Source organism: Dasypus novemcinctus, chromosome 23 (genome assembly GCF_030445035.2).
Source record: "Dasypus novemcinctus isolate mDasNov1 chromosome 23, mDasNov1.1.hap2, whole genome shotgun sequence".
NCBI classification, from domain to species: domain Eukaryota; kingdom Metazoa; phylum Chordata; class Mammalia; order Cingulata; family Dasypodidae; genus Dasypus; species Dasypus novemcinctus.
Window position 1 is genome coordinate 57,230,127 of NC_080695.1, and position 22,855 is coordinate 57,252,981.

The following is a 22,855-nucleotide window of genomic DNA, read 5'->3' on the forward strand; positions in this document are numbered from 1 at the left end:
TTTGGTAATTTAAAATTTTTTACATTGCCATGAGTAATAATTAAACCTTCCATATGTGTTTCTTAGTTGATATTAAACGTTAAAGACCAAAAAACAGCATCTGCTGTTATAGAAATATTATTCAGGACAGAACAAAATTGTGTGAATGGACCCAAAGGGAAAAATAATCACATACCTTCTTTATTTGGTTTGCTTTTTGCTTATTAATTAAGGTCTGTAACATCATACATAATCCAAATGTCATTAAAAATTAAACTTCTCCACAATTAGTGGTTTCATGTTTTTTAAATTTATATTTCTGTACTAGTCCAGGAAATGCTGCATTATAATTTATCAGCTTAAATATCTGTCCATTCACAAGCCAGATGGCTTAATTTCTCCCCTTCCTGCTACCTGGGGGTGAGTGGTAGGTGATGTCACAGATTTGTCTGAATATAAAATGAAAGCTATGGACACCTTCCCCCAAAAATGTACTCACACATGCAAAATTTTGGGTATCATTGTTTCAAAGGTTTCCTACTGAGTTCCAAAGTAAAAACCTTTGCCCTAAAAAGTGTTTCTCTCCAGGGCAGAGTTTTTGTCTTTTTCTTGTTTGTATTTCTAACACCTGTCCAAGAGATAGCAGTCAATAAATGTTTGGGCAAATATTATATGAACCAAATATTTCCACTTTTTCTGTTGGATTTTCAAAATCTCTTAAAATATGAAAGTTCACTTTTGTCTCTTCTTTGTACTTAGTGCTACTTTAACTCCAAAATGTAAGGTAAAAGTATATAAAAACACTCAGTCATATCAGATATCCTTACAAATTTCGTCTTCTTGAAATCTCTCCAAGAGCCTTCTGTCTTGCTCAGGTCTGAACTGATTAACTGCTGTATTGGGCAACCAGGGACCTCTTTTCACCTTCATCCTAGGGAGGCCCTGTTTTCTCTATTACATGACACAGCAGTTTTTAGTTTATACCCTCATTTTGTTGGAGCATATCCTTCAGTAGCTTCCTGGGAAAGGATACATGGACAGGAAAATTTTGAACTCTGTTTTTATGTCACTTGTGACTTTGGGTAAATGACTTCATGTCTCTGAGCCTTAATAAGAATTTCCTATCCATAAAATGGGAATAAGTATTTTTGCATGCCTCAAAGAGTTATTGAGAGTGGAATGGTATGATGCACATAAATGAAATAATGTACCTAAACTACTGGAAAAGAAATTACCAGTTTTTAATGATACCCAGTCTGAAATGTTTAGAGATGAAATATACTGATGTCTGAAACACTGAACTACTTCAATACAGAAGATGGATTGATGGATAGAGGAATACATATATGATAATGCAAATATAGCAAAATGTTAATCCTAGGATCTAGGCAGGGGGTACAAGGGTGTTCACTCTACAATTCTTTCAAATTTTCTAAATGTCTGAAAATTTTCATTACATTGGAAAAAATGACTTGGTTTGCTCAAGAAGAGGTACATTCAATTTTTAGTTCCTGGAATATATAAATAATTCCTTCTCTTTGCCAAGCTCTTTGGAAAATCAGAACAATTCCCACTGTACACACTCTAAAGCAGCACACTAGGTTTCCTTTGGTAGAAAATGCTATTATTTAACGTTCAAAATAGGGACCCAGTCATTTACACAGATTTGGGAAGAGATGGGTATAAAACAGGAGAGGAAGGGATGATTTTACGGTTGTCACGTCAACGGTCATCTAGCGGTGAAGAATGTTACTGACTGCAACCGCGGCAATAGACGAGTTTATTTCAGTTTCCCTCATTAGGGTTCCAAGGAATATAATAAGCAAATTCACGTCCTTTCTCATTCCTTAGAAACGCATTACGATTAGATACCAAGGGTGAAAGCCGTTATGGAGGCAGTATAGTGTAGCGTACAGGCAAATGGAGACAATAATGATGTCTACATCATAGGACCATTTTAAGATAAAATGGGAAGAGCAGCAGCTAGTCTATTATTGCCCAGCCATCACTTGACAAGTAATAATTGTGGCTTGACATGAAGGAGACTCGGCCAGCTGTCTCAAAAAGTATTTTCCGTCTAGAATTCTGCGAAGAGTCTGGGACAAAGAATTCAGCGCTAATCGGCACCTCTTTGGAGGTGCGGTCACTCAGCCAATCCTTGAATCCCCGAAGCCTCTGATCACCTAGGAAACTGTCTATCCTGCGCATGCGCAAGGGTTCTTGCACGCGCGCCCCGCCCTTCTGCAGTGAATGGCCTGTTCCATTCGTAAGGAAAGATGACGGGTGGGGGAAGGTTTTGAATGCTTGAAACCGAAAGCTCAGGTGCGTTACTAATACTGCAAGCGTCTCACTATACGAATAACAATTCGTTATTGTTATCTTTCTATTCTGATGGTTTGCAAGAGTCCTCTGAATAGAGGGAATTTGGAACCGCTCGACCGTCCTTCCTCCCCCTCTCACCTGGGAACGTTAGGACTGGCCAGCTGAGGGCCAGGTACGGAAACCTCGAGGGCCCCGCCCACCCGACGGGCTCCGCCCCGCCCCCCGGCTACCCGCAGGTCCTCCAGCCCGCGGCGTCCCCAGGCGGCTCCTCCTCCTCTCCCTCCGCCAGCCGCCGGCGCCGGGGACGTCAGAGCTGCCAGCGTGGAAACCGCGGCCGGTCGCGGGAGGCGGAAGTAGCGCCCGGGACCGCCGGGCCACCATCGGGCTCCGCCGACCGCCTCAGCCATGGACGCGTCCCTGGAGAAGGTAGGTTCGGGGAGGGGGGCGGCGCTGCGGCCCGTAGTCCCCGCCTCCAGGGCGACTATTTTCCAGTTGCGACCTGCCATTGTGACCCAGGGAGAGGACCGGGGGCCCCCGGACCCGCCTGTGGAGGCTTGGTCGCCAGGGCGTCTGGCCCGGCTCTCGAGGCTGGGGCCTGGTCATGTCACCGGGCCCAGGGCCGCGTGAGTCTAGAGAGGGGCTGGGCGGGACCGGGTTCTGCCGCGGCCCGCGAGGGGCCCTCAGCTCTTTGCAGGTGGGGGCCGCGGGACCGGCTTGAGCCCCTCTCGTTCTTTCGGGTGTCAGGAACTAGCGGTTTGCGGCCCCAGAAACCCCTGGAAAGAAGCCTCCAGTTGTTTCGGAGCCAGCTACAAACATGTAGGTCTTCGGGTTAGGAAGAAAAAACGTTAAAGCAGTGATTTTCCAACTTCAGCATGAATAGGAATCACCTAGGGCCCCGGGTGAAAAAAACTCCAGATTTTCAGCCCTCCCTTCAGGACCTCTGGGGGGGCGGGACCCGGATCTGCGTGTTTAACTCGTTCCCCCATGTGATTCTGATGCTGTAAGTTCTGACTATCGGTTAAAAATCTGGCGGGTCCAGAAAGGCGTGGGGGGAGGGGGCCGGGTGTTCTTCAGATCGTGAATTTGGTGTCGGGCATCACTGCTGCGGCACAGCTTCTTTGAACCCCCATTACGATGGTGAGGACTCGAAATCCCCTGTAGCAGCGCCTGCCTCTGGTTGCCCCTAGGAGAATAGCAACGTGATAAACCTGGCTGACTGCCCTGGCATGTGAAATGGATTCTAATTGTCCCGGATTTAAGGCTGGTAAATGAGAACCAATGGTTGGATTTCTTGATATAGTCCTTCCTTTGGTGACTGACATTATGCCTTCCCTCAAGCTCCTTCTGCCTGTTCAAGCTTGGGGTTCTGTTTCTCCAGTTTATTCCCCACCCAGTTTTTCATACGAGTGAAATTCAGGAGCCGTGCAATGTTCTAAGACTGCTTCATTTGAAATTTGAACTGGCAGAAATACCATATTTTGCCGTTTTTCAATGCGGCAGATGCTGTAGATTTGTTCACGTGTCCCTGGGAGTTCAAAGGAGTAATTGTACAAGTTCCCCCAGGTGTCTTTTTGAGCACAAAATGGAATATCCCCACCTGGGTCCTTTAGCCTAAGTTGAGTGGAAGAAATCAAGAAAAGAAAAAAAATTTTTGAGACTCTTTTTGGTGAATGTTACATGTTTTTCTGGCAAGGAATCAGGTCTTTCCAGGCTTTTGATTAGCACAATGTCTGCTTTTGGTACATTGAGTTTCAGTCTAGATCAGTAGTTCTGCCATTTTATTCCCCAGGGGACATTTGGCAACCAATGGAGATATTTCGGGTTGTCACAACCTGGGGGGTGGGGCAGGGTTGTACTGCTGGCATCTAGTGGGTAGAGGCCAAGGAATCTGCTAAACATCCTACAATGCACAGGATAATTACCTCAAGAGAAAATTCAGTCTCAAAATGTCTATAGAGCTGAGGCTCAGAAACCCTGGTTTGAATCATGTGCGTAACACCAGTAGTTGAATACAAATAATGATGCTAAAAATGTCCCTTCAGTGTGGTTTCCTTTCCAGTTTCATGAAAAGATGAGATGGGCTTCGTGGTCAATTCATTTAGACACCTAAAGAACTAGGGTGATATTTCCTCCAAGAATAGTTCCTTATGGGCAAATCTGCAAAGCAGAGTGGGCTGGAATTCGTCTTTATGTGTTACTTTTTTTTTTTTTTTTTTTACATTTGATTAGATTACAGTGGTGGTTCCTAAATGTTAATTGATGATAAAGAATCTTAAACTCTTCAGATGAAGTTTTGAAGAGGTATGGAAACTCCAGCCTGCTCAAGGCTGGAGCAGTCAGCAAAATTGTAGGCGATCTTTTAGGAATTCAAACAAAACATGTGGACTGGAAGTTTCTGCTTAAGGCCTGTGTGAAAATTCTGAATGTAACTTTTTAAGAAACAGGAGTGTGTCTATTTTTATATTTCCCTAAGTAGTTAGAGTGCCTTATATGTAATAAACAATTTTTGTTGTTGCTAAGTGGGCAGAATAGAAAGAGCAGTGAGGACTTGGTGTTCTGAAAAATAGTTTGAATCAAAGTAAAACATTGAATTGTGTTCTTCATTCCTGTTTCCTTGAGGATTAAAATATTCTGGGTTAAGTTCTACATTGCTAATATTAATTTGAGAGCTATTTCAGCAGTTCTGAATGATCTCATTTAAACTGATCCTTGCATAATTTATACTGCCTCCAGAAACAAGGTTATTTGATACCTATCTTATAAAATTTCAAATAATATGTTACTCTAAAATGTGTTCTGCCATTATCATTTAGTAGAATCACTCAGTACATTTTCTTTGGTCAAAATATTCTGTACCATTGCTTTTTTTTTCAGGTAATATGTACAGACCTGCAACAACAGCCATTTTGTCTTGATTTGCTTCCCTCCCGCCCCCAAACATAGTGTCAGTTTTCTTGTATCTGAAATTAGTGCCATCTCAAGAAACCAGAGAGGTTAATTGAGGGAGCAGAATTTCAAACTGGGAGAGGAGTTGGGGCATCAGTCCCCAATGCAATATATCTAAGACCTTGTAGAGGTTTGAGTAATCAGAGAGATAATTCATAGTCTCATAGTATTTACTTTTGTTTATATTCAAAGGGAAAAAAATGCTACAGGTAATAATTACTCTGATGCTGAAGATCTTAATAAGTTATTCAACACATACACTTTTTAGTAAAATTTTGCTACTTTAAACTTGTAGAACAGCCTAAGCCTTTTTCTCTTGGGTGGAAAATCTCATTCTTCCTGGATATTATGTTTAGACAAGGTGTACTGCCGTTTGTTTTGCATTTACTTCAATTCCATCCCTAAGTAAACTTAGAGTTTTTCAACCTTGGCCTACCAACATCTTGGGACCAGATAATTCTTTGTTTTGGAGGCTATCTGTGTCTTGTAGGATGTTAAGCAGCCTTCCTGGTCTCTAGATACTAGTAGGACCCCTCTCTTTTCTACTTGTGACACCCCAAAATGTCACCAGTCATTGCCACATGACCCAGAGGGGGAGGCAAAATTAACCCATCATTGAGAATTGCTGATTTAAAGCATCTAGAACTGTGCTGTCAAGCTACATTTGGCTACTTAAATTTTGATAATTAAAATGAAATAAAATTAATTCAGTTCTTTAGTTGCACTAGCCACATTTTAAGTGTTCAGTAGCTATATGTGGCTTGTTGCTACCAAATTGGACAATGCAGATAATAGAACATTTCTTTCACCATGGAAAGTTCTGTTGGATGGGGCTAAAAAGCTGGGCCAATTTAACTTATTTGTTGTTATATCTAGTTCTTAGAGGCACCTTTCACCCTGTTTCTTACCTAACTACAACTCGGCCCTTTATTGGTTCTTGTACTCCTGCTGCACTAAGTTTCCTCCTTTGGGCCTGTTTGGAGAATTCTTTATCACCTTCCTGTTAATGCTTGAAGTTTATAAAGAGCTGCAGGAGCAACATGAAGGGAACTTTTTTGATCTCTACTTACTAATGCAGACTGCCAGAATTTCTATTCTTGCGTTTTACTTAAAAAGTGCGAGAAAAGAACCCCTAGTAGCCAAGTTTGAAAGGACCAACTTCTGTGTATGCCTTTGTAGATCCCACTTTTATATAGAATGGGAGGAGTTCTGTGAGCAGATAATGGGCTGATCCTTACATCTTCTAGGTCAGAATTTTGCGTACAGATGTGTGGTGGCTATGGTGGTAAATGATTATCGAATGCTGGGTGTCAGGGAACACTGATAGCACTTAGCTGTGGGTACAAAGTTCCTGATCTTAAAAGTTTATGGCATTGGTGATTCTTGATTTACTCCAGGTTGCAGAGGTAGTTTTAGTAGCAGAGCTATTGGTGGTTGCCAGCACTGTGTTTATTCAAATATATATATATATATTTATATATTTGTATATATAGGATTATGAGTTGTAATTATGGGTAGGGATAACTTGAGCTTAATGTCATCTATTTTCACCTAAAGCAGAAACCTGTTTTGGTTTATAAGCTTTATTATTTAAAGGCCATTTACAGTCAAAGCCTAGTGCCAGGGGCTAAGGGACACACGAGGTAGATACGACATGAACTCTCCAGGAGGTTACATAGCCCTTATACAGCAAGGGGGTAATAAATATCACAGGAATTAAGAAACAACAGGGAGCGCATTTAGTGTGTGACCAGGAAAGATTTTGTGAAAAAGATCATCTCTTTAGGAGAGAATGTTTAGTTTAGAATTAGGTTTTCTAAAGTGTATCTGCATTTAGTGTAAATGTAATGTATAATTTTACTTTATAATTGTCCTCACGTTTTGTTCATACAACACAAATCAAGGGAAAGGAAAGCCATTTTCACCTTAAATTTTTTTTTTTTAAATTAGAGAAGTAGGTTTGCAGGAAAATCATATAAATGATGCAGCATTCCCACGTATTCCCATATTGTTAACACTTGGCATTAGTGTGATACCTTTGTTAACAATTGATGAAAGAATATTAAAATTGCACTACTAACTATAGTCCATAGTTTACATTAGGGTGTTTTTCCCCCCATATACCACCCTATTATTAACACCTTATACGTGTGGTACATTTGTTATAATTCATGAAAGAATATTTTTATAATTGAACTGTTAACTATAATCCATTGTTTAAACTAGGATTCACTATGTTGTACTGTCCTATGTTTTACCCTTTAATTTTCATTCTCGTAACATATATAGGACCTAAAACTTCCCCTGCCTTTTAATCACATTCACATATATAATTCACTGCTGTTAATTACACACACAGTATTGTGCTACTGTTCCCAGCTCCAATTCCAAAACTTAACAATCAACCTAAAAACAAATTCTGTACTAATTAAGCATTAACTCCCATCTCCTACCCCAAATTCAGACCTTGCTAACCTGTATTCTGGATTCTAACTCTGTGAGTTTCGTTATTCTAATTATTTCATGTCAGTTAGATCATACAATATTTGTCTTCTGTGTCTGGTATCTTTCACTCAGCATAATGTCCTCTAGGTTCATTCATGTTATTGTATGTATCAGTACTTCATTCCTTTTTATGGCTGAATAATATTCCCTTACATGTATATACCACATTTTGTTTATCCATTCATTGCTTGATGAACACTTGAGTTGTTTCCGTCTTTTTTGCAGTTATGACTAATGTTGCTGTGAACTGTGGTGTGTAAATAACTGTTGAAGTCCCTATTTTCAATACTTTAAGGTATATAACTTGAAGTGAAATTGCCAGGTCACATGGTAATTCTGTAATTTCTGAGGAATTGCCAAACATTGGCATGCAAATATGTTTGAGTCCCTGCTTTCAACCCTTTGGAGGTATATACCTAGTAGAGGATTTGATGATTCTATATGATAATTATATACTTAGTTTTCTAAGGAACTACCAAAGTGTCTTACACAGTGGCTGCAACATTTTACATTACCACCAGCAATAAATGAATGTTCCTATTTCCCCACATCCTCTTCAACTCTTGACATTTTCTGGTGGGGTTTTTTTTTTTTTTGTTGTTGTTTTTTAATAGTAATCATGCTAGTGGGTGTGAAATGGTCTCTCATTGTGGTTTTGGTTTGCCTTTCCTTAATAGCTGGTGATGTTGAGCATCTTTTCATGTGCTTTTTAGCCATTTGTGTATCTTCTTTGGATAAATGTCTATTCAAGTCTTTTGTCCATTTTTTTTTTATTGGGTGTCTTTTTATTGTTGAGTTGTAGAATTTCTTTATGCATTCTGGATATTAAAACCTTTATAGGATGTGTGGTTTTCAAATATTCTTTCCCATTGTGTAGGTTGCTTTTTTCACTTTTGTGATAAAGTCCTTTGATGCCCAAAAGTTTTAAATTTTGATAGGTCCCATTTACCTATTTTTCCTTTGAAGCTCTGGGTGTAAAGTCTAAGAAACCATTGTCTAACACAAGATCCTGAAGATGCTTCCCTCATTTTTTCCTAGGAATTTTATAGTCCTGATTCTTAAATTTAGGTCTTTATTTATATTGACTTAATTTTTGTGTGCAGTGTGAGATGGGGGTTCTCCTTAATCTTTTCTGAATGGATGTCCAATTTTCCCAGCACCATTTATTAAAGAGACTATTCTTTCCCAATTGAGTGGAGTTGGCAGCCATGTCAAAAGTAAATTGGTTATATATGTGATAGTCTATTCTGAACTCTCAGTTAGATTTCATTGTTTTATATATCCTTATGCCAGTACCAGGCTGCTTTTTCCACTGTAGCTAAGTATATGCTTTAAAGTCAGGAAGTGTGATTCCTCCAGCAGCATCCTTGTTTTACAAGATGTTTTGGCTATTGAGGGCCCCCTAATCCATTTATATAACTTTGATAATTGACTTTTCCATTTCCGCAAGGTAGACTATTAGAATTTTCATTAGTACTGTGTTGAATCTATAAATCATTTTGGGCAGAATTAACATCTTAACAAAATTTAGTGTTCTAATCCATAAGCATGGCATATCCTAACATTTATTTAGCTCTTCTTTTATTTATTTTAGCAAAGTTTTGAAGTTTTCTATTTTTACATAAATGCTTTAGTTCCTTGGTTAAATTTATTCTGAGGAAGGTTCTGGGAAGATGGCATCGATGTAGTGAGTCCCTGGCAAGATTTTGATAACTTAAGCTGGGAAGTTTTAAAGACTTAGGATAAGTTGAACCAAATATCAAAGAAGAGCTGTGAAAAAAATAATAACAATAGGCAAGAGAGAGAGAGGCCATCAGCATGAATTCACCAATGTATTCAGATGCCCAGACATCAACAAAAAACTACAAGCCATACTGGGAAACAGGAAGACATGGCCCAACCTAAGGAACAAGCCAAGATGCTGATGAGATACAAGATTTAAGACAACTAATCAATGATAGTCACTCAAATGTCCTAAATCAATTCAAAGAATTGAAGGAAAATATGACTAAAGAGATAAAGGATATTAAGATACTGGGTGGGCATAAAGAACAATTTGAAAGCCTGCAAAGAAAAGTAACAGCTTATGGGAATGAAAGTCACAATGGATATGATTATAAGTAGATTACAGAAATCAAAGAGACAGAAAAAAGGGAAAATTCACAAATAATATGGAGATTAAACAACATGCTTTTAAATAATCAGTGTGTCAAAGAAGAACTTTAAAGAGAAATCAATGAATACCTCGAGATGAATGAAGATGAGAACACAACATATTAGAACCTATGGGATGCAGTGAAGGCAGTGCTAAGAGGAAAATTTTTGCTCTCAGTGCTTATATTACAAAAGAAGAAAGAACTAAAATCAGTGAGCTAACTACACATCTGAGGAACTAAAAAAAGAACAGCAAACTAATTCCAAAGCAAGTAGAAGGAAGGAAATAACAAAGATCAAAACAGAAATAAATGAAATTGAGAGCAAAATAACAATAGAGAGAATTAACAAAACTGAAAGTTGGTTCTTCGAGAAGATTAACAAAATCAACAAGCCCTTTATTAAACTTACAAAGAAAAAGGAGAGAAGATGCAAATAAATAAAGAAGTGAGAGGAGGGACATTGCCAATGACTCTGGAGAAATAAGAGAGATCATAAGAGAATACTATGAGCAACTGTAAGCCAAAAAACTAGACAATGTAGATGAGAAGGACAGATTCCTAGAAACACATGAACAACCTACACCGATCCTAGAAGAAAAAGAAAAGAAGGCCCCCCAAAACCAATCACTAGTAAAGAGATTGAAGCAACCATCAAAGAACTCCCCAAAATAAAAAGCCCAGGACCAGATGGTTTCACAGGTGAGTTCTACCAAGCATTCAAAGAATGTTTAATACCAGTCTTACTCAAGTGCTTCCAAAAAATTGAACAAGAAAGAATGCTATCAAACACATTCTATGAAGCCAATATCACACTAATAACAAAGCCAGATAAAGATATTACGAAAAAAGAAAATTACAGACCCATTTCCCTAATGAATATGGATGCAAAAATTCTCAACAAAATACTTGCTGACCAAATCCAAATGCAAATGAATTATATACCATGAATGAAGTGGGTTTTATCCCAGGTATGCAAGGGTTTTTCAACACAAAAAAAATCATCTTCTTTAAAGTTGCTAAAAAGTTACAGATTAGGAACTTTGAAGAAGAAAAATCACATGATCCTCTCAATTGATGCAGAAAAGGCATTTGACAAAATACAGCATCCTTTCTTGATAAAAATACATCAAAAGATAGGAATAGAAGAAGATTTCTCAATATGGTAAAATGCATATACAGAAAACCTACAGCTAGCAGTGTAGTCAGTGGTGAAAGAATGAATGCTTTCTTGCTGAAATCAGGAAAAAGGCAAGGATGTCCATTGTCACAGCTGTTTTATTCAGTATTGTGCTAGAAGTTCTATCTAGAGCAATTTGGCTAGATAAAGAAATACAAGGTACCCAAATAGGAAAGGAAGAAGTGAAACTTCCAGTATTCACTGACATTATCTTCTATCTAGAAAATCCTGAAAAATCCACAACGAAGCTACTAGAACTAATAGACAAGTTCAGCACGTGGTAACATACATGACTAATATGCAAAAATTAGTAGCTTTTTTTATACACTACTGACGAGCAATCTGAGGAGGAAATCAGAAAAAAAATCCATTTATAAGAGCAACTAAAAGAATCAAATATTTAGGAATAAATTTAACCATGGACATAAATGACCTATATTCAGAAAAAATAACAAAACATTCCTAAAATAAATCAAAGAAGACTTAAATAAATGGAGGGACATTCCATGTTCATGGACTGGAAGACTAAATATCATTGAGATATAAGTTCTGCCCAGACTGATTTATAGATTCCACATAATTCCAGTAAGAATCTCAACAGCCTTTTTTGCAAAAGTGGAAAATCCAATTACCAAATTTCTTTGGAAGAGTGAACTATTAGCGTATAGATTACTAGGAAATAGAAGGTGGTTGAGAATGGGAGATGATGCTTAGTGTATGTAACATTATTATTATGGATAATTATAAAGAAGTGGAAATGGAGTTGAGAGTAACACATTATAGTGAGTATAACTGACACCATTCATTTATAAATGTGATTGTGGCTGAAAGGGGTAGTCTGTGGAAGTAAATGTCAGTTGAAAGGAGACTAGAGAATATACAAAGGAATGTTTAACAGTGATTTCAGTAGTTGTTGGAGATAGTGTAAATATAAGAATGCTCTTTATAAAGTGTTAAGAATATGGTGATCCATGGGAAAATTACAACTAATGTAACTTCTTTTTTATATATATATTATGGGACTCTGTTGTGACATGCATATATATTTATGGTCATTTTTTTTTGCTGGACTGTACCCATTTATCAATATAAAATATCCTTCCTTGTTTCTTTATTTTTCTTTTTTATCAGTTTTATTGAGATATTGTCATATACCATACAAACCATCCAAAATGTACATTCAATGGATCTTACTGATAGTTAAGTAATATTGTAATATTTTGTAGCAATGGTAAGAAGATATTATTTCAATACTAAGGGACAATAATAGAGGTATAAAAGGGAGTATGGGGGAAGTGGACTTGGCCCAATGGAGAGGGTGTCCGCCTACCACATGGGAGGTTTGCAGATCAAACCCCCAGCCTCCTTGACCCGTGTGGAGCTGGCCCATGTGCAGTGCTGATGCGCGCAAGGAGCGCCCTGCCACCCAGGGGTGTCCCCTGTGTAGGGGAGCCCCCCACACAAGGAGTGCGCCCCGTAAGTAGAGCTGCCCAGCGCGAAAGAAAGTGCAGCCTGCCTAAGAATGGTGCCGCCCACACGGAGAGCTGACACAAGATGATGCAACAGAAGGAAACACAGATTCCCGTGCTGCTGACAACAATGGAAGCGGACAAAGAAGAAGATGCAACAAATAGACACACAGAACAGACAACTGGGGTGGGGGGGAAGGGGAGAGAAATAAATAAATAAATAAATAAATCTTTTTTAAAAAAGGGAGTTTGGGATTTTTCTTTTTGGAGTAATGAAAATGTTCTAAAATTGACTACGATGAAAATGAGAGCCACTGAGAGTACACTTTGAATGGATTGTACAAAGCATGACTGTATAACAGGTAATCCAGTGGTGGATGATGGGCTGTGGATAACAGGACATATATGAGAACATTTTCTCCTCAATGATAACAAATATATAATATTAATATAGGATGTTAATAATTGGGTAAGTTGGGGAAAATACACCAATTGTAAGATAAGGATTATAGTTAGCAGTAATATTTTGATGATACTTTTTCATAGTTTGTAACAAATGTTTCATAACAATGCAAGATGTTGGTGGTGGGAAGATGTATGGGAGCCTTGTATAATGATATGCATGTTTGTTTTATAAGTTCACAAATTTGACTGTATTATTTGTGTATGTTCACGTATGAATGATACATAGTCATTCCTTGTTACTTGACTGTTTTGAAACTTGTTGAATTTATTACTTGACGTATTTTGACATGACAGTTTTGTCCTGTTACTCGTCATTTGGTACTCGATGCACAAGCTAGAACTTGTGAGTGCCTGTTGCTTTGTGACTTGCTCCCCTTTCCAATCAACAAAGGGTCACACGTTAGTCACATGGTAGCTGTTGCCCTGTGCACATCCCATTACAGTCTTGTCTTAGCTTTTGTGGTCATTTTATATATTTTTGTGTCTTTTACTCATCATGGGTCCTAAGAAAATGAGCAGTGATAGTGCTGAGCAGAAAAGAAATGACTCTGCACCACCACTGAGGGAAAAAAAAGAAATAAGTAAATATGAGAGTGATATTCACATTACTGATCTTCCTGGGGAATACCATATGCCTAGTACAACAGTCTCTACCATCATTAAGAATAAGGAAGTGATAAAAAAGGCTCATGTTGCAAAGGAGTTAAAGTAGTAACAAAGCAGCATTTCTAAATATTCGAGGAAGTTGAAAAGCTATTATTAATTTGAGTAAACGAGAAACAGCAGGCGACAGTGTATTGGAAGCCATGATATATGAAAAAGTGAAAGTTTTGTGTGCCAATCTTTTGAAAAACATACCGGAACTGAGTGATGTGAGTGTTGACGTTTTTAAGGCCAGCCACAGCTGGTTTGATAATTTTAAAAAGAGTACCAGCATCCATAGTGTCATGAGGCTTGGTGAAGCAGCCAGTGCTAATAAAAAGCCTGCTGGTGAATTTGTCAGTGAATTTCAGGACAATGTAGAGGCTGAGGGTTTTATTCCCCACCAAGTTTTTAACTGTGATAAGACCAGAGTATTTTTTGGAAAAAAGTTCCGAGTAGAACCTACATCACAAAAGAGGGGAAGGCATTACCAGGCCAATAAGCAATGAAGGATAGGCTCAGTTGTTGTATGGTAATACTAGTGGGGACTTAAAACTCAAGTCTTCTAGTTTATCATAGTTAAAAAAACCACGAGTTTTCAAGAAGCATGTCATAAAAAGCAAACTCCATGTGATGTGGAGAGCAAACGGCAAAGTGTGGATCACGAGGCAGCTTTTCACCAAGTGAATAAATGAAGTGTTTAGTTGCTCGGTGAAAAAATATTGTCCTACATCTGGACGATGCGCCTGCCCACCCTCCAGGCTTGGAAGATGACTTACTGGAGGAGTTCTGCTTCATCACTGTAAGGTTCCTGTCCTCCCCAACACTACTCTCATCCAGCCCATGGAACTGCAGGTCATTTCAAACTTCAAAAAGTTGTACACCAAGGCACTTTTCCAGAGGTGCTTTGAAATCACCTGTGATCACCTGTGACACCTGGTTGACCCTCACAGAATTCTGGAAGGAGCATTTCAATATCCTGCACTGCCTTACCTTATTGATATAAGACCTGGGATGAAGTCTTTTATAGGACAATGAGTTTGGCATGGAAGAATTTCTGACCAGAAGCTGTGACTCAGAGAGACTTGGAAGGGTTTGAGACGGACCCTAAGCCTGCAGGTACAGAGGGTACAGTTGTGCAGGATTGTAACTTGGGCCAATCCATGGGTCTAGAGGTTGATGCTGATTTTGAGGAGTTAGTGGAAGAACATCATGAAGAGCTCAGCATTGAGTTGCTGCAGGAACTACAGAAGGAGCAGCAACAAGAGGTGGCTGAATAGATTTCTTCAGATGAGGACATAAGGGAGGATATCTCCAGTTCCTTGATAAAAGAAATGTGCAAAATGGGCAGAAGTTCAGAACTTTGTGGAACAGTACCATCCAGACAAAGCTCTGACAAGCAGAAATGTGAGTTTATTGAATGACCAAACAATTTCATGCTTTCAAAAAATTCGATAAAGACAGAAGCAGTCCTCATTGGATAAGTTTTTAGTGAAGGTGACAATGTCAGAGCCTGTGGTGCAACTTGAAAAAGGCAGAAAAGAGAAAGAAACCTGAAGTACAAGTACCCGATGTTCTATTGGAGGGGGACTCTTCTTCCAAGCAACACTCCATATAACCTCTGCTCCTCACTATTCTCCTCCCACCATCCCATTAAGCCATGGACTCCTCTCAGTATAGATAAAGTGAAGTTTTTATCTTATTTAATCTAAGTATTTAATTTTTATTTTTAGGTTTATTTTTCATGTAAAGTAATGATATACAACCCTATCTTTTTACGTACTGCTTTAAAAATGTGCATTGTCTTGGTTTGGGAACACATTAAATTTATTTATATTATTCCTTATGGGAAAAATTTGTTTAGAACTCATCATTTTTAGTACTTGTCATGCCTTCCGGAACCAATTAATGATGAATACCGAGGTACCACTGTACTTCAATAAAGTATTATTTAAAAATTTTATTCCAAGACATTTGATTCTTTTAATTGCTATCCTAAGTGGAATATTTTCTTGATTTCCTCCTCAGAATGCTCATTTTTAGTGTATAGAAACCTAATTGATTTTTGCATGTTGATCTTGTACCCTGCCAATTTGCTGAATTTATTAGTTCTAGTAGCTTTGTTATAGATTTTTTGGCTTTATATAGAATCATGTTGTCTGCAAAAAAAAAAAACTGATTAAAAAAACTTTTTATCAAGAAATGATGCTGGATTTTGTCAAATGCCTTTTCTGCATCAATTGAGATGATCATATTTTTTCCTTTTGGTTGTTGATGAGATATATTACATTTATTGCTTCTCTTATGTTGAACTGCCCTTGCATACCTGGGATAAAACCCACCTGATCATGGTGTATAATTCCTTTAATGTGCTTTTGGATTCAATTTGCCAGGATTTTGCTGAGTATTTTTGTATCTATATTTATAAGAGAAATTGATCTGTAATTTTCTTTTCTTATAGTATCTTTATCTGGCTTTGGTATGAGAGTGGTGTTGACCTCTTGATCTGGGTAGTGTTCCTGTTGTTCTGTTTTTTTTAGAAGAGTTTGAGCAGGATTGGTATTAATTCTTCTTGGAATGATTGGTATTCACCTGTGAACCATCTGATCCTTGGCTTTTCTTTGTTGGGAAGGATTTGTTGTTGTTTGTTTGTTTTTTATTGACTCAATCTTTTCACTAGTTATTGGTCTGTTGAGATCTTCTATGTCTTCTAGAATCAGTGTAGGTTGAGTGTTTCTAGGAATTTGTCCATTTTATCTAGGTTGCATAAATACTTACGATTGTTATTTCTTCTTGCTGGGTTGCCACTTTTATTAATATATAGTTCCTTCTTTGTTTCTTATAAGTTTTTGACTTAAAATCTATTTTGCCTGATATTAATATATCTACCTCAGCTCTTTTTTGGTTACTATTTACATGGAATATCTTTTTTCTGTCTTTTCATTTTTAGCCTATTTGTGTCTTTGTGTCTTAGGTGAGTCTCTTGTAAACAACATATAGTTAGATTTTTAAAAAAATCCATTCTGCTATTCTGTATCTTTTGATTGGGAGTTTAATCCAAAACATCAGGGTTATTGCTGTTAAGACAGTGTGTACTTCAGTGATTTTTGTCCTTTGTTATATATGTCTTATCTTTTTTTTTTATTGGTCTCTTTCTTTATATGTTCTCTTCATTTTCTGTATAGTTGATCTTTTGTGGTATATCTTTTTTTTTTTTTTTAAGATTTATTTATTTATTTAATTCCCCCCCCCCCCCCCCCCCCCCGATTGTCTGTTCTCTGTGTCTTTTTGCTGCATCTTGTTTCTTTGTCCGCTTCTGTTGTCGTCAGCGGCATGGGAAGTGTGGGTGGCGCCATTCCTGGGCAGGCTGCACTTTCTTTCGCGCTGGGCGGCTCTCCTTATGGGCGCACTCCTTGCGGGTGGGGCTCCCCTATGCGGGGGACACCCCTGCGTGGCAGGGCCCTCTTCGCGCACATCAGCACTGTGCATGGGCCAGCTCCACACAGATCAAGGAGGCCCGGGGTTTGAACCTCGGACCTCCCATGTGGTAGATGGACGCCCTAACCACTGGGCCAAGTCCGTTTCCCTTTTTGTGGTATATCTTAATGATCCCTTCCTCATTACGGTTTCTGTGTATTTTAAAAATACTTCCTTTTGTATTTACCCTTTGGGGTTTATATTACACACTCCATATCTATAATTCACTGATTTGAAAAAGTACCTACTTAGTTTCAATAGCATACACATTTACTGCTCCCATATCTGTCTGTCTGTTCTCTTTGTCTTATTTTTGTCCCACATTAGCTCTTTATATTTTGCTTAATAGTTATCAGGAAATATGCCCTTTTCTTGTTCAATTGTATTTTGACTCTTGCAGAAAATAAAGAGTAGAGTTGTGTAATGAGGATATAGTTTTGCATTTTCCCTTTCAGTACCTTTACTGAATATCTTCATTTTTTCACACTACTTGAAGCCACTCTCTTCCATCTTTTCTTTTCAGCCTGCAGAACTCCTTTTAGTAATTCTTGCAGGGCAAGTCTCTTGTTGACTAAATCTTTCAGTTTCTGTTTTTCTGTGAATATTTTAAACTCCTTCATTTTTGAACGTCAGGTTTGCCAGATAAAGAATTTTTGGCTGGCAATTTTTTCTCTTTCAGTACCTTAAATTTATCTTAGCACTGCCTTTTCACCTCCATGGTTTTTGCTGATCTGTTTAAATTCTCTCCCTCACTCAGTGGCCCTTTTCCCTTATACATTTTAATTCTGGGACCTGACCTGTCTTATAGCAATTTTTTACAGATTTAATTAATTAATTTATTTATTTCTCTCCCTTTCCTGCCCTCTCCCTGCCCGGTTATCTGCTCTCTCTGTTCATTTGCTGTGTGTTTGTCTGTGTCCGCTTGCATTCTTGTCAGCGATATCGGGAGTCTGTGTCTCTTTTTTGTCACGTCATCTTGCGGTATTCGGTCTCCATGTGTGTGGTGCCACTCCTGGGCAGGCTGCACTTTTTTTTGCGTGGCGCGGCTCTCTTTGCAGGGTGCACTTCTTGCACGTGGAGCTCCCCTATGTGGAGAACATCCCTGCATGGCATGGCACTCCTTGTGCGCATCAGCACTGTGCATGAGCCAGCTCACCACACGGGTCAGGAGGCCCTGGGTTTGAACCCTGGACCTCCCATATGGTAGGCGGGCGCTCTATCAGTTGAGCCAAATCTGATTCCCTTATAGCGGTTTAGTGTCCCATTCCCCCCCGCCTCACCTTTTTTTTTCTTTCTGTGAGCCTTTTCTGCCTTCTGTTTCTTCCCCATGAGGGTAACCCACCCTGGGGGCCCTGATGGAGTCAATCCAGAAAGGTGGGTGTAGCAGCTTGATATGGTTCATGAATTCCAAAATAGATATTGAATTATGTTTGTAAACTGGTCTGTACCTGTGTGCGATTAAATTATGATTAGGGCTTTGATTGGGCCACATCAGATAAAAGATATGGCAAAAGACAGAGATGGAGTTTTGATGCTGAAGTTTTGAGCTGGAGCCCAGGAAGTGAATACACAGGAGAACACAGAGGAATAGAGACGGCTCCTTAGACTCAGCAGAAGCCCCGGGGAGAGAGACAGAGCCGTTTACCTGATAGTCTACAGCTGACCGTTTGGGGAGAAGCAAGGTCTAGAGGGCCTCATAGTCTACAGTGGACCTTGGGGAGAAAACAGACGAGCTGAGCCTGGAGAGAAATGAACCTCGGGAAGAGAGGAACCAGGAAGCCATTTTGTTCCAACACATGGCAAAAGACTTTGGTGAGGGAAGTAACTTACGTGTTATGGCCTGGTAATGGTAAGCCTCTATTCCAAATAAATGCCCTCTATAAAAACCAACTGATTTCTGGTATTTCTGGTATTCATCAGCACCCCTTTGGCTGACAAATACGGTGGGTCAATCCAGAAAACTCCATTTTGTGTGAGTTGGTCCACCCAACAGAAATTAAATTGGGTGTGCGCAGCTCTTGCCAGCAGTTCTGCGTGGTTTCTTTTTCCCCTCTCTTGGAGCCTTTTTGTATGCCTCAGCAGCTTATATTCCATCCTGGGTCTCTGTGGACTTAGGTCCCTGTGCCTGGATATGCATGGGGTTCTTTCTTACTTCTGAGAGTGGCTCTATATTCTGCATCTGTGGCAGGAAGAACCCAAGTGATTCGAGGGATCTAGACTGGCAGGTCTGGGATGGAAATTTCCCACCTGATCTTGGAAAATATTTTTCCTATTCTTCGATTCAGCTTTTGTGGATTCCTTCTCCAATCTCTGTCATCCTCCAGAGTTCTAATCAAGTGATATTTGTCCTTTTATTTGTTGATCCTGAGGAGAGACTTTCCCAGGGGATATCTTACATTGCCATGTTGATGACATCACTCTTGCCATTTCACCTTTTGAAATATTTAAAAATCAGATATAAAGAAGGAACTGCCTCCAATCACCTTGAAAATGTTCAAAAATTCCTTTTGTGTAATTTTTTAGAAATGTAATTTTTCTAGCTTAAATTAAATCTGTTCTCTTCAAGCAACATTCAAGAGCCATAAAAGTGTTTTGGCTTTAAGTTTTTTGTTTACTGTTGTTATTGTGGTAATTTTTTGTTTTGTTGCACATGTTAAGTATTCAGCTGAGGTAGAGTTAATTCTTCCTTGAGGTCTAGTCTGGAGTTATATCCAATCTTTATTCCTGTGAAGAATGCATTCTGAGTTTTAATGACTGAGGGAGAAGTAAACTTTTCTAATATGATCTTTCTCCTATGTGCAGAAAAATAGAAATGACAGAATAAAGCCTTTACTTTGAAAGAACAGCTTGGTGACTTTGGACATTTAGCTGCAATGAACCTTACAGAAGCCTAGTGAGACTGAATTACTTAATAGACTGCGTAATGTATTAATTAGATGGAACCATGTAAAGTTGTTCGAACATTAAAAAACAGTTGAATACTGGATTTTAATGTAGTTCACACTTAAAGTGCTTAAGATACACAAGCATCAGGAATTTATGGTTTCCTTAACTCAGAATTATTCTTACTGTTTTTAAGGTAAACCAGGCAATATTAACTAGTCCTGCATAACTCCAATCCAATTTAAAATATAATGATATTGATAAAAATAGTGAAGATCTTTGTTCTTCTGATTTGATTTCCTGCTGTCTAGGAAACACTCCCTTTAAGAAGCTTTTTTCTCAGTGAAAGAGTTAGTGTTTTTCAAAAACCATAGTATGTTTCCCTTTAAGCAGTTTTCTTTTTGTTCCAGAGTTTAAGTATATGATTCCAGTTAAGCTAGTAAACCTTTTAGAAATTGAGCTTGCTCTGCGATAGTTTTCCATCTATGGCATTATTTGGAAGCCTTTACTCATGTTTGTCCAGAAGTAGTGACCTTTAGGAATACAGGTTTTGAAACTTAGACTTGGATCCCTAGTGTTCTCAACATGTATCTTAAGGCAAGTGATTTCGCTGCTCTTTTTTTCCTTCGCATACTTCTGTGGCTGAAGTTTGATCTGGTGTTAACTTTGCTTCTGATCTTTTACCTCTCTTGTGTAGTCTTGCCTTTCTCATTCCTATTTGTTCATTTCTGCCTCTCAGAAATTTGAAAGGTTAACATTAATAGTTATACCTTATACAATACTTGCATATCTCTTTTCGACTAGGAATAATACAGTGCTTAATGAGCCAGTAATTACAGTATGTTTTCATGTTCTCACAGGCACAACCAAGCATAGAGTCCATGAAAGTTAAATACAATTTTTTTTTAAAAAAAAAAAGAGTATCCAGTTCTTAGATGGCAGAAAGAGCCCAAAACCTGGTTCTTAATTAAATACTCTCTCTTCTCTTAAAATCAGTGCCTGTTTTGCAAGGTACAATATCAGCTTGGAGAATTTCTCTCTTTTTCTTTCATCATTGACTCAAAAGGAACTGTTGTGTTCTTGGAGGCGCTGCAGCTGCTACATTTTTATTACTCAGAGATATGCAATGGGTAGGTACATATGTAGTATTGGAGGCATTTGTTTAAGTAGTGTTAGACAGCAGATATATGTTTCACCTGAGAGAAGAAAATATGATTTTTAGAGGAGTGATGGTTGCATGGTATCCTTGTTTAGAAACCTGGGGAAGGCAAGAATAGTTGATGCGTTTGAAACTCAGTGATTTGGAGCTTTGTCTAATCACTGTGATCAGTTGAAGAAAGGTAGTGGTCTCCAAATAGTGACATAGTCTTCACAGTAGAGCAGAGATTGTTTTATGTGTTTGATGCATCTGTATAGCATTTGATAACACCAAGGTCTTCTAGCTGACCCAAGCTAGATTATACTTTAGTCTATATTATATTATAATACTAGATTATGCTTTAATTTTTCTTTGTTAATAACCCTAGAGCACCCCAAAAAATTCCTACCCTAAGAAAACTGTTTATTGAAACTACAGTATTATATACTTCCTTTATTAATGCTTTGATTTATAGACTTTAAAAAATTACATTTTAGCTTCTTTTTTTTTTCCTGGAGGCTGCTTCTCTTTAAAGGTTTAGGTTTGTATTTCCCAAGAATAGTTATTCACATACCTTCTTTGTGATTTTTGTCACATCAGAGTACTACTGTACTAAATATTTACTTAATATGTTCTTTTATAGTGACTTTAAATCAACTCACCCTCTCTTTATACTGAAGAACAGTTTACATGCAATAAAATTTACCCATTTTAATTGTACAATTTGTGTTTTGGCAGTTGTATGCAGTCACCTATCCACCAGCATGATCAAATATTGACCATTTCTTTCTCTGTAAAAAGTTCTTTTGTGCCCCATTGCAGTGAGTGGCTCCCTGAGCAGATCAGAAAGGTTAGCCCCACCCCTCCAAAACCCCCCCATACCCACCTCTTTTGGGAAAAAAAGCTTAGATTTGTGTTAACCAGTAATGTTTGAATTCAGGAGTTTGAGGCATTTATTTTTTCCTTATTTATGTAAACATAAATGTATAATTTTTTAAAAATGACACTTTGGTAAATTGGTTTAACTGAAGAAAATATATATACAAGAACTTGATTTCATGCCTGAAAACTAAGAAAAAAAGTTTAATATATTTTTATTTATTTTTAAAAGATACATAGATCACACAAAATGTGAGGAAATTTTTTAAGTAACTCTGGTTTAGTGGTGCTGAAATCTTAAGGCCCAAAGATCCTTTTAGTATTTTTCTACTGCAGTTTTCACTTTTGAAAGGTTATGGTAAACAACTTCATAGTTAGTATATTAAACATTATTAGCAAATGATTATCCCATTATTAATCATTGTGAACATCTATTAAAATGTTATGTTTTCAAACTTCAGGTTATATCCTATATTTGTGGTGTCAAATCAACTGAGCAGTTATGGCTGCTGTTAAAAATATATAAAATAGAAAATAGAATGTATTTCAAGTAATAAAGGTAGGAATCGTACTAGTATTACCTCTTACTGAATTGATATAATTGTAACCAATAGCAAAAATAAGTGCTTTTTTTCATTAATCCATGCAGCTTTATTTAAAATACATTTATGATTTTCTATTAGCTTTTTAAAAAATTTTGAGAATTGCTCCCTGACTTCCTTTACTACTTCACCTCGTATTTGACCCTTGATTTTTTTTCCCTCCAACATTTTAATTGGGAGAACTTTAGGTAATATAATTTTTAAAGATTTATTTA

General features: G+C 38.0%; 1 protein-coding gene across 2 annotated transcripts in view; it reads left to right on the forward strand.

Annotated features, from left to right (window-relative positions):
• The first annotated feature begins 2,164 nt into the window (after window positions 1-2,164).
• PDXDC1 (pyridoxal dependent decarboxylase domain containing 1) overlaps window positions 2,165-22,855 on the forward strand; it is a 76,183-nt gene continuing 55,492 nt past the window's right edge. Inside the window, exon 1 of one of the 2 annotated variants that reach the window (XM_058286412.2) lies at window positions 2,165-2,727. In XM_058286412.2, the coding sequence (XP_058142395.1) occupies window positions 2,707-2,727 (21 nt within the window). In that variant the 5' untranslated portion in view covers window positions 2,165-2,706. Of the gene's footprint in view, window positions 2,728-2,760; window positions 3,118-22,855 lie in introns of those variants that run through there. The other variant, XM_058286413.2, reaches the window with a different exon arrangement.